The 15,234-nt window shown below is 43.1% G+C and overlaps 1 protein-coding gene across 2 annotated transcripts in view; it reads right to left on the bottom strand.

The window, feature by feature from the left end:
- Positions 1-5,375: 5,375 nt before the first annotated feature.
- CHDH (choline dehydrogenase) overlaps positions 5,376-15,234 on the bottom strand; it is a 41,083-nt gene continuing 31,224 nt past the window's right edge. For both annotated transcript variants that reach the window (XM_027835853.1, XM_027835852.1), the window contains 4 exons: positions 13,683-13,817; positions 9,757-9,899; positions 8,616-8,718; positions 5,376-7,838 (listed from right to left, as the gene is read on the bottom strand). In XM_027835853.1, coding sequence (XP_027691654.1) covers positions 7,420-7,838; positions 8,616-8,718; positions 9,757-9,899; positions 13,683-13,817 — 800 coding nt within the window. In that variant the 3' untranslated portion in view covers positions 5,376-7,419. The remainder of the gene's footprint in view (positions 7,839-8,615; positions 8,719-9,756; positions 9,900-13,682; positions 13,818-15,234) is intronic.

The raw sequence follows: 15,234 nt of genomic DNA, 5'->3' as shown, positions 1-15,234 counted from the left end.
AATAGTATTCCATTACATTCATATACCACAACTTGTTCAGCCATTCCCCAATTGATGGGCATCCCCTCAATTTCCAATTCTTGGCCACCACAAAAAGAGCTCCTGTAAATATTTTTGTACATGTGGGTCCTTTTCCCATTTGTATGATCTCTTTGGGATATAGCCCTAGAAGTGCTATTGCTGGGTCAAAGGGTATGCACAGTTTTATAGCCTTTTGGGCATAGTTCCAAATTGCTCTCCAGAATGGCTGGATTAGTTCACAACTCCACCAACAGTGCATTAGTGTTCCAATTTTCCCACATCTTCTCCAACACTTATCATCTTCCTGTTTTGTCATGTTAGCCAATCTGATAGGTGTGATAGGGTACCTCAGAGTTGTTTTGATTTGCATTTCTCTAATCAATAGTGATTTAGAGCATTTTTTCATATGACTATAGATGGCTTTAATTTCTTAATCTGAGAATTGCCTGTTCATATTCTTTAACCATTTATCTATTGGGGAATGACTTGTATTCTTATAAATTTGACTTAATTCTCTATATATTTTAGAAATGAGGCCCTTATCAGAGACACTAGTTGTAAAAATTCTTTCCCAGTTTTCTACTACTCTCCTAATCTTGGTTGCATTGGCTTTGTTTGTGCAAAAACTTTTCAATTTAATGTAATCAAAATTATCCATTTTGCATTTCGTAATGTTCTGTATCTCCTGTTTGGTCATGAATTCTTCTGTTCCCCGTAAATCTGACAGGTAAACTGTTCCTTGCTCTCCCAGTTTGTTTATAGTATCAGCCTTTATATCTAAATCATGAACCCATTTTGACTTTATTTTGGTATATGATGTGAGATTTTGGTCTATGCCTAGTTTCTGCCATACTCCTTTCCAGTTTTCCCAGCAGTTTTTGTCAAATAGTTAGTTCTTATCCCAGAAGCTGGGGTCTTTGTGTTGATCAAATAGTAGGTTACTATAGTTATTGACTACTGTGTCTTGCATACCTAACCTATTCCACTGATCCACAACTCTATTTCTTAGCCAGTACCAAGTAGTTTTGATGATTGCTGCTTTATAATACAATTTAAGATCTGGAACAGCTAGGCCACCTTCCCTTGCATTTCTTTTCATTAGTTCCTTTGATATTCTGGACCTTTTGTTATTCCAAATGAATCTTCTTATTATTTTATCTAGCTCTATAAAATAATTTTTTGGTAGTTTGGTATGGCACTGAATAAGTAAATTAGCTTAGGTAGAATTGCCATTTTTATTATATTAGCTTGGCCTACCTTTGAGCAAGTGATGTTTTTCCAATTATTTAGATCTGACTTTATTTATATGAAGAGTGTTTTATAAATTGTGTTCATATAGTTCCTGGGTTTGTTTTGGTAGGTAGACTCCTAAATATTTTATAATGCAGATGATATGATGATATACTTAGAGAATCCTAGAGAATCAAGTAAAAAAAAAACTACTTGAAATAATAAACAACTTTAGGAAATTTGCCGGCTATAAAATAAACCCACGTAAATCGTCGGCCTTTCTATACATTACCGACAAAGCCCAACAGCAAGAGATAGAAAGAGAAATTCCATTTAAAGTTACTATAGACATTACAAAATATTTAGGAGTCACATGGTTAAAATGCCTCCCATCACTGTCTCCTCCCCCCACCCTGTCTCACATGAAATGGCCCTGCTCCTTGCAAAGAGGGCAAGGAGATCTCTCTACATGCACCTTGATTGTGTCCCCTCCTATCTCTTCCAGCAGATTGCCCCCTCTATAACTCCCTTCAATTTATTCTTCTTTATTTATTGGCTCTTTCCCTGCTGCTTATAAACACATCCTTGCTCCCTTTTTCTTTAAAAAAAAAAAAAACAAACCCTAATTTGATCCAACCATCTCCAGTAGCTATCATCCTACATCTCATCTTTCCTTAGTGGCTAAAATCCTAGAGAAAACTGTCTACACTGATGTAAACTTTCTCTCCTCCCACTCACTTCAAAACTTTTCAGTTTGGCATTCTCACTCACCCTTCAACTGAAACTCCTCTCTCTCAAAGTCACCAGTAAAAAAACTGGGCTGGTGATTTTATATACATATATAATATATATATATGTGCATATATATGTGTGTGTGCATAGATAGACATGTGTATACCAACATATATGTGCACATACTTGTGTATATGTGTATCTATCCACACACATATATATGTAGGTAAGGATTTACTGAACTCTTAGTAAAAGGCAAGGTCCTCTATTGCGACAGAGAGGTGAGGAGGAGATGCTAGAGGCTTGAGAAGGAAAGAGGTTTGGAAAAGATTCTGTGAGACTCTCTCATTAAGAGAGAAATGAAAGCACTACCTTGCTATAGTGATGGCTAGCATGAACTTGCACAGTTGTGGGACTTCTGAAATTGCATTCAGTGTCTCATGAGGAGGTACATGGCAGGGGTGATCCAACATCAATCCAGCATGGCAGTTGATAAAGCAACAAGAAGGCAAAGGAGACAAGGGATTTAAATGCAGAAGACAATGCTGAGGTGAAATGTCTAACACTGGGTTGAAACTGGAGTGGTTAGACAGTGAAGGTGGAGGTTGTAGCCTGAGAAAGACTGAATGCTATAAGGATTGTCCTGTTGAGAGGGAATAGATTCAGGAAGGGTGAGACGTAGGGTGAAGTGGAATAAAGGAGTAAATAACAGATCAGAAGGAGGCCAAAGAATTCGGTAAGGCATTTGAGAGAACGTCTGTGTGATTATTGAAGTCTCCTGTTAGAAGGGTAGGAATTAGGAAGGGGAGAAAGATGGCTGGCCATGAGCTGAATTCCTTGAGAGAACAGTTGGGGATGCAATGTCAACAGAGGGGAGCCAGGTCTCAGTGAGGGCTAATGGATGGAAGCAATGTGAAAGAGGTCCAGGGCTAATGAGAAATTTGTCTCCCCTAAGCCTTCTCTTCTCCGGGAAAGCATTCTCTGTTCTTTCAACTGTGGCAAGTCTTCACACGGCATGAACTCAAGGTGCTCCTCCATCTTGGTCACCTGTCTTTAGATGCTCCCCAAATTCTCAGTGTCCTTCCTAAAACGTGCCCCTTAGAGCTGAGCATAGCTCCCTCCCCACCACATGCAGTGTGAGCACACTGAGGACCCCTCGGTGCAGCCACTGAAACAAAAATAATTTGCATGAATTTCAGTTTTAAATTTTTGGAAGAATGAATCAGTCTCTTCTTCTCATTCTGTTTCCTGCATGTGGCTGCCCTGTTTTCTCCACATGAGTAGTTATGTGGCAAAAACACCATCCATGCCAGGGAGTGGATGCGGAGAAAACCCAGGAAGCCCAGTGATGTTAATTAAGTTCTGCTTCAGAACTGCAAACGGGGAATGTTGCTCTCCCTTCCACGACAGCCTCCTAGCTTCCCCCTTTCTTACGAGAAAAGTATCCTCTCTGACATGTTAGGGATGCTCCCTTCCTTTGAAGGATCCAGGTTGGTGACTGATGTGAAGGTGTCATCTGTTTCCTTGGTCCTCAGGTCTAAGCTGTGGAATTTTTGAAAATTCGAATTGGTCAAGGGCTCAAAAGAGGAAGAACGGGAATTGGGAAGGAAACTGACAAATGTGCCAAACTCTAGCTACCCTGTAGGTGACTAAATCGGAACTGAATCACAGGCATCAACAATTAGGCCCATGAGTCAGTCAAATTTTCTTTGGGAATGCCTCTGGTACACATTATCTGCAGCAGGGAAGGAAAACTGGCAAATTCATGGTGCAAAGTTCAATTTATTCTTGGGGTGTAAAGGACAAACACTACTTAAGAGCCTTCATTTTGAATACCAGCGGAGCAAATGATGGGCTGAGTCTGGGTCCTGCTAGGGCAAAAATGAAAGCATGCTTAATGGGAATTCAAGCATGTTGACTGACAGGCACACCTTTAACCAAGGAAAAATACATTGTGAATGAATAACGTTGACAGTAAATATAAACAGGACCCTTTATTAATCAATAAACAAGGTAGCTAGGTGGTACAATGGATAGAGCATTGGACCTGGAATCATTAAGACCCGAGTTCAAATCTAGCATCAAACACTTACTGTGTGATCCTGTCCAAGTCACATCACCACTGTCTGCCTCAGTTTCCTCATCTATAAAATGGGGATAAAAAAAGCACCTCCCTCACAGGGATATTTGTAAAGCACTTAACAAACCTTAAAATACTGTATAAATGCTTGTTATTGTTCAATCATGCCTGACTCTTTGTGACCCCGTTGACCACAGCATGCCAATACTGTCTCTGGAATTTTCTTGGCAAAGATACTGGTCATTGGGTTGCCATTTCCTTCTCCAATAGATTAAGGCAAACAGAAGTTAATTCATTTGCCCAGGGTCACAAAGCTAGTGAGTGTCTGAGGCTGGATTTGAACTCAGATCTTCCCAACTCCAGGCCCAACACTCTATCCACTGAGCCACCTTGCTGCTTTGTATAAATACTAGCTATTGGTAATAGACTGTTCATCCTTCTTCCTTGTTCATACTATTTGTGACATGTTTATCTCCCCAGCATTTATTTATCTGTATGATCCAAAGGTCAGAGCTTTTAACTTTTGGAAATTTGTGAGGAGTGACTTTTTTTTGACACATGCTGTCTCATTGGCACTCAGGCAGAAAAATAGAGTTAAGCTTCAATTCTGGAACAAGAAATTTCTAGAAAGCCAGAAAGATGCATCCATAAAGTTGGTACATCAGGCAATACAGAAAGATTTTTATTATGTTTATTGTTTAAGGCAAGACATAGTTCCAGCTCCTACCCAGGAAAAAAAAAACCCAAAAGGCTGAAGAATTTTGGTGATTGGTGAGGGATGAAAGTCCCAGCTTTGCCACAGCAGCAGCTTCTCCATAGCCAGGCACATACTGAGCACTGATTGCAGCCAAGCTACCCTGAACAAAACCCTACTTGCCCCTAAGTGAGATTTTCTGACATGATTAGCCTCCCAGGTTGTCAAAAAGCATGTTTGGTTCAGTAAGAAACAAAACTTGCTTGCAGGTTGTCCCTCCATGTTGTCTCATAAACTGAAGCCCAAGTTGGTGGGCTATTGCCTTCCATTCAGTTCCTATATTTTATTCTAAAAGGCTGGGGTCCCCAATTTTTCTTCTACAGCCCCGACCTGCCCTCCCCCAATGCCATACTCTTCCCTAGTAATGGTGCCTTTCCTAATCACAAGCAGATTGGCCTTTTTCTGCTAAGTAAAACCAAATCTATCTACTATTACCTGGCAGAAACAGACTAGTCTTGGCCACAAAGTTAAGAATTAAATTACATCATCAAATCAGTTTGTTTAAAAATACCATCGGGTACTCTGTCCCTTTTTTAAATTAAAAAATGCACTCAAATCTTTATTGACTCCTATTTTATTCATTTAATTCAAATTTCAGTTTTATCTGTTCACGTTAAGAGTCCATGATATGCTATGGTGATATCCTGTGAACTCTAGGAGATTCTCACTTGAGATCACCCACTAATGGTGAGTAGCTCCTTGTTCTATTGCTAACAGACTGGAGTGAAATTCACATCTGAAATCGACAGACAAGGGAAGTTTTCGGGGTACCTGGTTCTGTGGAATGAGGTGGATGCTGCTTGAGGGTCCAGACTATGGCTATCCCAGAAAGCCCAGCTGACTGATGCAAGAGAACTCTTCCCAACTCTCCCCCCCCCCAAAAAAACCCAAGATCCTCCTAATGAAGACATGATAGAGCTCAGGCCTGGTATTTTCAGGTCCAAAGACTGATTTCTGCTAAGGAGTCCCAGCAGTCTGGTACCCATGGACTGTGCCATGCCTGGCAGAGATGGTGGCCCAGTTCTCCAGTATCACAGCAGCTAAGAGCTGGAAGGGGCCTTCAAGGTCACCCAGTTCAACCTATACCTGACGAAGAGCTAACTTCATGAATGAGTTGAAATCACAGCTCCGTATAAGGGAAAACCTCCTAGCAAGTCAAGGTCTCCAGAGATGGAATGGGTTGGCATGGTTTTCCATCGCTGGGGGGTCTTCAAGCCAAGGCTGGATGACCACGGGTGGAGGAAGGTGTCCAAAAGGAAAGCACAGCTCAGGCCTGGTAGGCTTACATGGTCCCTGAGCTTCAGTTCAAACCTCACCGGCTCTGTGTGCATATGTGTCTGTGTGTCTGTGAGTATGTACATGGTTCCCAAGGCTGCAAATTCCATTGAGTTTTTAAGAAGCCAAGACCTCCATTTAGTACCTGAATGAGGTAATATGTGTTGGCTGTCTTCCAAACCTCAAAGCACTATGTGAATCTTAGCTAGAAGGAACCCAAAATACCCGATGGCTGTCGTAGGGCTTTGTAGAAAACACTTTCACATGCATTTGTCTCATTTGGTCCTCAGACAGCCCCCCTCCCCAACCCAGCCCACCTCTAATCCTACAAGGTGGGGGATGGGGAGAACTCGACGGAAACAGGTTCATAAAAAGAGATTTGCCCAAGGCCACAGAGGGAAGGATAAGGGCCAGGTCTTCAAGGCTGTTTTTCACCAAGTAAAATGTGAATTAGAAGACTGGTCCCCTCAGGTCTGATACCACATTCTTCAGGCAATCACTTCCATGGAATCTTTCCATCCAATTCAATAAACATTTTGTCTACTATATGCATTGCAATGTGCTGGGTCCTGGTCTCAGAAATGACAAAAAGTGAAGCCCTCCCTGTCCTCAAGTTCCTTACATTCTACTAGAGTAGGGGCCTGCTCTGTAAGACTAAGGAGCCAGCAGTGATCCCAACAGCTAATGTTGAGGTATAGAGGACTAAGCCAGCTCCATGGGGATGAGTACAGATGCCCTGACTGCCCTCCCCTGCCCTGGGTGATCTCCCTGTGGACAAAGGCAGAAGCCATCCCTGGGGTGGGAGGGTGGAATTAAGGTAAGGAAGATCTAAAGAGGAGCCCACAGTCCTCCTCTCAGGAGACCCAGAATATCCCTGGATTGCTCTTGTCCCACAGATGGGCTCTGACCCAGGCAGGGATCTTGAAAAAGATAATGTTTCACTGGTGAGTGTTTTTCCTAGTTGAGGTCGTCATTGGGGTGGACTTCAAGATGAGGTCATTAGCTACCTGAATTACCTGCCTTTTGGGTCTGTTTCTAGGCCACACATCTGAAATGAGATTTCTTTTAAAAGAGAAATAACCAGCATTGGCTGGGGGGGGGGGGGGAAATCACCTCATTTATAGGTCATACACAGGTCTTCTGCAAAGTCTGTTTTGGAGAAGGCTGGCCTAGCCAGCAGTTTGCATCCATATGGGCCAGTATCTATGTCCAAAATTGTTCCAGAATTTGGCTTTGGGTCAGTAAATAAGGTCAAGCCATTGTTGGGCCTGCTTTCTTAAAGATAAACTCTCCTTCGGACACTCCCTTGCCAGGGCCACGTCAGGTCTTATCGCTGGGTTTCCAAGGTCCTGGGCCTGTAGACGGGAACAGCCTTGTCACAGAGTGCCGGAAGCCCTCGGATCATGTCAGAGGCTTTCTCTGCTATCATGATGGTGGGTGCGTTGAGGTTGCCACTGACCACACTGGGCATTATAGATGCATCCACCACCCTCAAGTTTTCCACACCAATGACTCTGGCCTGAGGATCGACAACTGCGGTGGGGTCAGAGGGCTGGCCCATCTTACACGTGCACGAAGGATGATAGGCACTGTCAGCCTTTGCCCTGACAAAGGCATCGATATCTTGATCGGACTGCACATGACTTCCAGGCTGGAGCTCCCGGCCCCGGAATGGCTCCAGAGCTTTCTGGGCAAAAATTTCTCTGGTTAACTTCACAGACAGACGGAACTCCTGAATGTCTTCTTCTGCAGAGGAAGGAGAAGAAGACTGGTGAAGATTCATCCTCGCCCATTCTCCCTTATTCCTTCCCTCCTCTACTTTATTCCCACTTGCCTGAAACCCCTATCTCAATACAAGTGCAGACCTCAAGTTAATGTCACATTGAAAGCTAAACTTGGAAAAGCAGTGACACCTGTGCACAAGATTAAATTATAGGTGCAGAGAATCAAGTGATTTGCCAAAGGGCACATGGCTAAGTGTGACAGCTTGGTCTTTAAGGCCAGAAGTCCTCCTTGCTGCTTTTCATTGAGGGATATTAATTAGAGATATCAGCTTTGCCTGTGTGCAGGGAATTAAAAGCCTCCCACCCTGGGAATGGCCAGGAATCCCTAGCTGAGAATATCAGCATCCCCAGCTGCATCCCAGAGGCAAGGGAGAATCAGGCGAGATAAGGTATGGATAGCGCTTTGTAAACTGTAAAGAAAAATGCAAACTGTTAAAAGGCAAACTAAAAGCCTTCAGAAAACACCATGGTTCCATCATCATTATCATCATCATCATCATCATCACCATCTTCATCTTCTTCTTCTTCTCCTCCTCCTCCTTCTCCTGATAATGATGATGATGATGATAATGACAATGAAGAAGAAACCAAGGTGTTTTCGGAAGTCTCTTAGTCACCTCTATTCATAGAAAATTCATCAACATAGAAGGTTACAAGTCCAAGTCATTTGATGTGCACCAGGACACAGGCCCACAGACCCTAATTCTGCAAAGAACTGAGGGGCCAGTCAATTAATTACCTGTTGACATGTAGTTAGGTTCAATAATTGGGTGGTCCATGGGGTTGGCACTTCTCAGTTTCAGCCAGCCCACACTCATACTCCGCATGGTCCCCACATGCACCTGGAACAGTTCAAACACACCAAGCCATGAAGTCCCCTCACTAAGTAATCCTCACACACAATAAACACTAACTAGATACTTGTTGAATGAATGAATACCCCCTCTACAACATACTCATCCTGCCTTCACCTGGAGGTGAACTCACTCATTAACTCAGTTGGAGTTGGGGGGAGGACAGCTCTAGGAAAGTCTTATGTCAGGCTGAAATCTGACTCTCGACAGCTTTCACCTGTAGCTGCTCTTATAACTGACCCCCTAGCCCTTGTCTAAACCTCCCCAAGGCTATGGAAATGTCAGCAGAGACACACCATGACTTTCACACATGCTCAATCCAGATCCTCCACCCCCACCCCCACAAAGGCTCCTAACTAGTGTTTGGCTGGGGTCTAAGGAAGCCTATGGTGTTCTTTTCAGAATTGTGTTCCTAAATAATTAAATTATTAAGTTTCAGCTAGAAGTTAGTGAAAATAAAGGTATTATTTTTCCCACATTCAAGTTCACAGACCCCCTGAAATTTATATCCATGGACCCTTAACCTCCAGTTTAAAACCCCTGCTGTAAGTCCACTTTTCATTCATTCATTCATTCATTCATTCATTCACAAAGGAACTAAGGACCAGAAACCAAGCAAAACTGTCCCCATATGATTTTTCTTTTTAAAAATGACAGGCACTATCGAGTTTTAGGAATTTAAGTCATAGGCTTCCTAAGGATGTTCAGAGAAACACCCAGGGCTTCCACATGAGAAGTTGCCCCAAGGAGAGCCCTCTTCTTTCCTACTTGAGTAACAAGGTGAAGCTCCTGGCAATGGCCAAGATGGTGCAGGGTGTGGGGCATGAACTATCTCTAGTCTTTTCCTCCTCACCCTCACTGGACTAGAAGCGTCCTGAGGATAAGATACAGCTTGCCAAACTTTGCCAAGTGGTCACCACGTTTGGTCTGGTGCTCAGCCAGCAATGGCACTTGTTGGTAATGAGGAGGAAGGTCATCTTCCACTGGAAAGCGGCCACAGGACCTGGCAGTGCCCACCCTGCTCACCTGATACGCTTCCTGCTGGATCGGGACTCGCCCGTGGTCAATCACTTGAGAAGGCAAGAAGTGGAACTGAATGTCAGGATGAGGAATACCAGGACGGCTCCGGATGAAGCCACCAGTTTCAAGATGGGCAGTAGATCCCCACCCTGAGGAGAGAAGAAGAGAAATCTTTTAAAAAAAAATCACACTATCTCAAGAGACAGTACACCAAGAGGGGGGCCTCAGAAACTGACTTGTGCAAGCTTGAACTGGGTTCAGTATCCCTGATGGGCACTCAGCCTTTGCTTGACCACCCCATGTGAAAGAGGACCTAAGATGTGACTCAGGAAGAAGTTAGGGGGCTGTGCCTATTGCCATTTGGGATACACTAGTAGACTCTTCCCTTGAATTCAATGAGTTAGCAAATTCAAAACACTAATGGCTTGACCACTTTGGTCATTACCTCCCTACTTCCTGTCTTCCCAGAGAAGTTCCCATGATCTAGGTCTTCTTCTAAGCCTGTGGAATTAAGAACACTTGGGAAGTGGAGCCAAGATGGTGGAGCAAAGGCAGGAACTAGTCTGAGCTCTCCCAAATTCCTCTCCAATATGACACCTCAAAATCAATTCTGGAGCAGTAGAACCAACAGAAAGACAAGGTGAAACAATCTTCCTCACCCAAGACAACTGAGAAGTTCAGTCGGAAAGGTCTGTCTCACTGGGGTAAGAGCGGAGTGCAGCCCACATCCCGGCAAGCCAGCAGTGTGCCTTGGGAGCGACCGAATTGGTAGTGGCAGCTTCTAGAGCTCTCAGACCACAGATCATAAGGGGGCCACACAACTGATCAGAAGGAGTTTACAGCGGACCCTTTGCTGGCACTGGGTGCAGGCATTGCCCATACATGGTTCTAGGTCACGGTCCTACGGTGAGGAGAAGCACTGGCAGGAGCAAGGATCCTAGTTACAGTTCCAGGGCAGAAAAAAGTGCTTGTGATTGCTCACAGAATTGAACACAGGCTAGGACAGCAGTAACTACACCTCTCCTTAGATCATACCACCTTGGAAACACTGAAAACTTGCAGACCTCCAGAGCTAGCTCCGAAAACAACTGCATAAAAAAATCTCACTATGATATCAGCGAAGGTCAAAATACAAACTCAGAAAAAGACAACAAAATCAAAACTGTGAAACGCAAAGCCTCAAAGAAGAATGTGAAGTGGTCACTGGCTCTAGAAGAGTTCAAAAGGATTTTAAAAATCAAATAAGAGAAATAGAAGAAAAATTGGGAAAAGAAATCAGAGTGATGCAAAAAAATAATGAAAAAAGAGTCAATAGCTTGGTAAAGGAGGCACAAAAAATGCTGAAGAAAATAGCATTGTAAAAAAATAGAAGAGGCCAAATGGTAGAAAAGGCACAAAAAATCCACTGCAGGGAAGAGCTCCTTAAAAAGTGAATTGGGGCAGCTAGGTGGGGCAGTGGATAGAGCTCCAGCCTTGGAGCCAGGAGGACCTGAGTTCAAATCCGGTCTCAGACACCTGACACTTAACTAGCTGTGTGACCCTAGGCAAGTCACTTAACTCCAATTGCCTCACCAAAAAGCAAAAAAAAAAAAAAAAGTAGAATTGCTACATGGAAAAGGAGAAAGAAAACCTCAATGAATAAAATCATTCCTTAAAAATTGAAATAGGGCAAGTGGAAGCTAATGATTCCATGAGACATCAAGAAACAATAAAACAAAATCAAAATAATGAAAAAATAGAAAAAAAAAGTGAAATATCTCTTCGGAAAAACAACTGATTTGGAAAATAGATTGAGAAGAGATAATTAAGAATTATTGGGTTACCTGAAAACCATGGTCAAAAAAGGAACAGACATCATATTTCAAAAAATTATCAAGGAAAACTGCCCAGATATTCTAGAACCAGGGGGTAAAATAGAAATGGGAAGAATCCACTGATCATCTCCTGAAAGCGATCTTCAAATGAAAACTGCCAGGAACATTGTAGCGAAATTCCAGAGCTCCCAGGTCAAGGGGAAAATATTTCAAGTAGCCAGAAAGAAACAATTCAAGTATTGTGGAAACACAATCAGGATACACAAGATTTAGAAGCTTCTGCATTAAAGCTTAGATTACAAAAAGAAATCAGAAAGCTAGGATTACAACCAAGAATCACTTCCCCAGAAAAAGTGAGTATAATTCTTCAGGGGGAACAAAGAGCCATTTAATGAAATAAAGGACTCTGAAGCATTCCAGATGAAAAGACTAGAACCTGATAGAAAGTCTGACCTTCAAATACAAGACTTAAGAGAAGCGTAAAAAGGTAAACAGGAAATAGCAATCACAAGGGATTAAAAAATGTTATACTGTTTACATTCCTACAGGGGAAGATGATACTTGTAACTCCTAAAGAACTTTATCATTATTAGTAGGAAGAAGGACATAGACAGAGGACATGGGAGTAAGTTGACCATGATGGGATGCTATCTAAAAAATATTGGGGAGAGAAGGGGAGAGAAAGAGGGATGCACTGAGAGAAGAGTGAAGGGAGAAGCAGAATGGGGCAAATTCACATCAAAGAGGCACAAAAAAGCTTTACAGTGGAGGGGAAGGTGGAGGAAGTGATGGGGAGCATGTAAACCTTACTGTCACCAGAATTGGCTCAAAAAGGGAATAACTTACACACTCAGACGGGTATAAAATCTATCTCACTTGACAGGGAAGGAAAGGAGGTGGCCGATAGACAAACTTGGGGAGGTGGGGGTCAGAAGCAAAACCCTTTTGAGGATGGACAGGGTGATAGGAAGGCTTAGAGAAGGATAAACAGGAGGAAAATAGTAAATACAGCGTCAGTAAATCATATCCGTGAAAAAAAAATTACGGCAAATTTTTCTGATAAAGGCCCCATTTCTCAAATATACAGAGAACTGAGTCAAATGTGTAAGAAGATGAATCATTACCCAATTGATAAATGGTCAAAGATAAGCTTAATAATGGTGATAATAATACTAATGATGATGGTGAGGGTGGTGATGATGATAATGATAAGAGTGATGACAAGAATGATGATAATGACTATGGGCATATAACTGATCATCGTAATAATGATGACGAGGATGATAAGAGCAATAATAGTGATGATGATGGTAATGATAATAATGATGGTAATAACAATGTTAATAATAGTAATAACGATGATAAAAACTATTATTCCTATAGTGCCTTATAATTTGCAGAGTTTTACAAATATCTCATTTTATCCTCACAACCGTGAGAGGTAAGTTACTATCATTCCCATTTTACAAATAAGGAAATTGAGGCAGACTGAGACTTTCCTAGGGTCACACAGCTAGTCAGTGTCTGAGGCCACATTTGAACTCAGGTCTTCTTGACTCCAGGCCCAGTGCTCTACCCACTGAACCACCCAGCTGTTTCATGAGCCAAGTAAGCCTTCTGCACACAGGAAGGAGGCAGGGGTACCTCAGTGAGTAATCTGGGGTCTTCCTGCTAGGCAGATTAGGGTGTGTCCAAGTGTTCTCTGTGCATGTTTCTCCCACCCTATGGCTGTTCTCTGTTCCCTCTCTGTAGTCCTTTCACTAAAAGGGGACATGGTCTGTGACAAGAGGGCACCTCAGAGCAGTGTAGGCTGCTTATCTCTGAAAAGGATACAATGTGAGATTGGGTACTTCTTGGGGGAAGAACAACCAGAGATTTCATTCAGGTGTGGGAAATACTCTCCCCCAAACAGATAGCACTTGCTTTGCCCCAGTGGTCTTTGGGAGTCACCTGGGGCATGAGGAAGTTCAGTGACTTGCCCCAGGCTTTCCTGGCCCTGTGTACCATGCCACCCCACTGCCTAATGAGGCAAGGAAGACTGAGAGCAGAGACGACTGGGGCATGGTCCCAGGACCAGTCTGAAACCCAAGGAGGAGACAAACCACGCCCCAAACCCACCTGAAAAGTTCCAGAGCCACTCCAGCCCAATGGACATCTTCCGAATAGGCTTCTGGGCTGAGTACAGAGTGATGGGCTGAGTGCATTCCTGCTGGATGTATATCTCCAAATGGTCCTGCAGGTTCTGGCCCACACCTGAGAAAGGAGGGGGAAAGTTATGAGGGGACCAGAGGTGGGATCCAGGACTGGCTCTGGGACCTGGAAGATGCCCTCATGGGACAGAGGGGGAAACCAATACCTAGAGAGGGAAAGAATGCCAGATGCTCTCTTAGAGGTCCTCACCACCTTCAGTGGGAAAAAGAATAGTGATTTCCATCCTCATCCAGGCAGGTCCCAGGACATTGAGATTTTGGGGACCCCTCGTTCTTTTACCAGGATGATTCCATGAAACAATCTTTGCCGTGATTATGGCTCTTTAGGTGTTAGAAGGGGAAACTTGGTTGATTGTTTTCTAGGAATTAATTTTGCTTTGACTTCTTAGTGCATACCACATTTTCTTAGAAAACAGCAAGAAAAAATATTTTTCAAATCTGAAGTAGGGCCTCTAACTCCAAAGTGTCTTCTGCTGTTGACTATTTCTTTCTTTTTAATTATTTCTTTCTGAAATCCTGACTGGCTTCCAGTCACTTCAAAGCAGTTATTCCTCAACAGGAAACCTCCTTCCTGGGGGATAAAAAACAGGCAGCCTGAGGTTGGCTGTTGAGACATTCCTCTGGCATGCCCAACTGGAAGGGACCAAAGAAGAGGCTGGATGCCCCCGACTAGGTGTCCTCTGGTGTAGGGAATGGGCCAGGGGCCTGCTGCCTTCTCGATGATTCTGCAAACCCTCTCTATCTACCGTCTCTGGGACTACAGTTGCCCAGATTACACAGTGAGTTGCTGATGTATTTACAGCATATAGGAAAATAGCTAGAGAACAGAATTTTACTACTGTGTAAGCTTACATAAGCCTGGGAATTAAAACACTGTAGGCTAAACTTAATCAAAATAATTAAATAAGTCTAGTATGAATTATTTTAATATTTTATACTCCAATACTGAACAAAGAATTATTTTTAGCTATTATAATTTTATTTCCATTACCTGAAAAACTTAGGGCAATTCTGATAAACTAGAAGCTTGTTGAGGGAAGAGAGCATCATTTTCACTTTTGTATCCCCAATGCCTGCTATGCAGTAGGTGTTTAATAACTGCTTGCTAGATGTATTGAAGACAGAGGACTGACTTTTATTTTGTCTTTGTATCTCTGGCTTCTGGTACTGTGCCTGGTATACAGTAGGTGATCAATGTGCTTACTCAAGTCAAGAAGCATTTATTAAGTGCATACCCTGAGCCATGTACCAGAGATGCTGTCAAGGAGCACTTCATCATGCACTAGGACAATCTCCTGACCAGGACAGGGCCCAAGGAGATAGCCCCCTGTCCAGGATCAACGCTTCCTGCTTGTGGGATCTCCAAAGTTCCCCTGGGATTGCTCGAGAGTGCACTGGGGGCTAAGAGGAGGCATGGCTAATTCTCCCAAGTGTCCTCTGATCCTTAGATGGAGCAGGGG

The sequence above is a fragment of the Vombatus ursinus genome, unplaced genomic scaffold, assembly GCF_900497805.2.
Source record: "Vombatus ursinus unplaced genomic scaffold, bare-nosed wombat genome assembly UNPS02014817.1, whole genome shotgun sequence".
Lineage (NCBI taxonomy): Eukaryota > Metazoa > Chordata > Mammalia > Diprotodontia > Vombatidae > Vombatus > Vombatus ursinus.
Note: the sequence above shows the minus strand (reverse complement) of the source record. Positions and strands in the feature narration are given on the sequence as shown.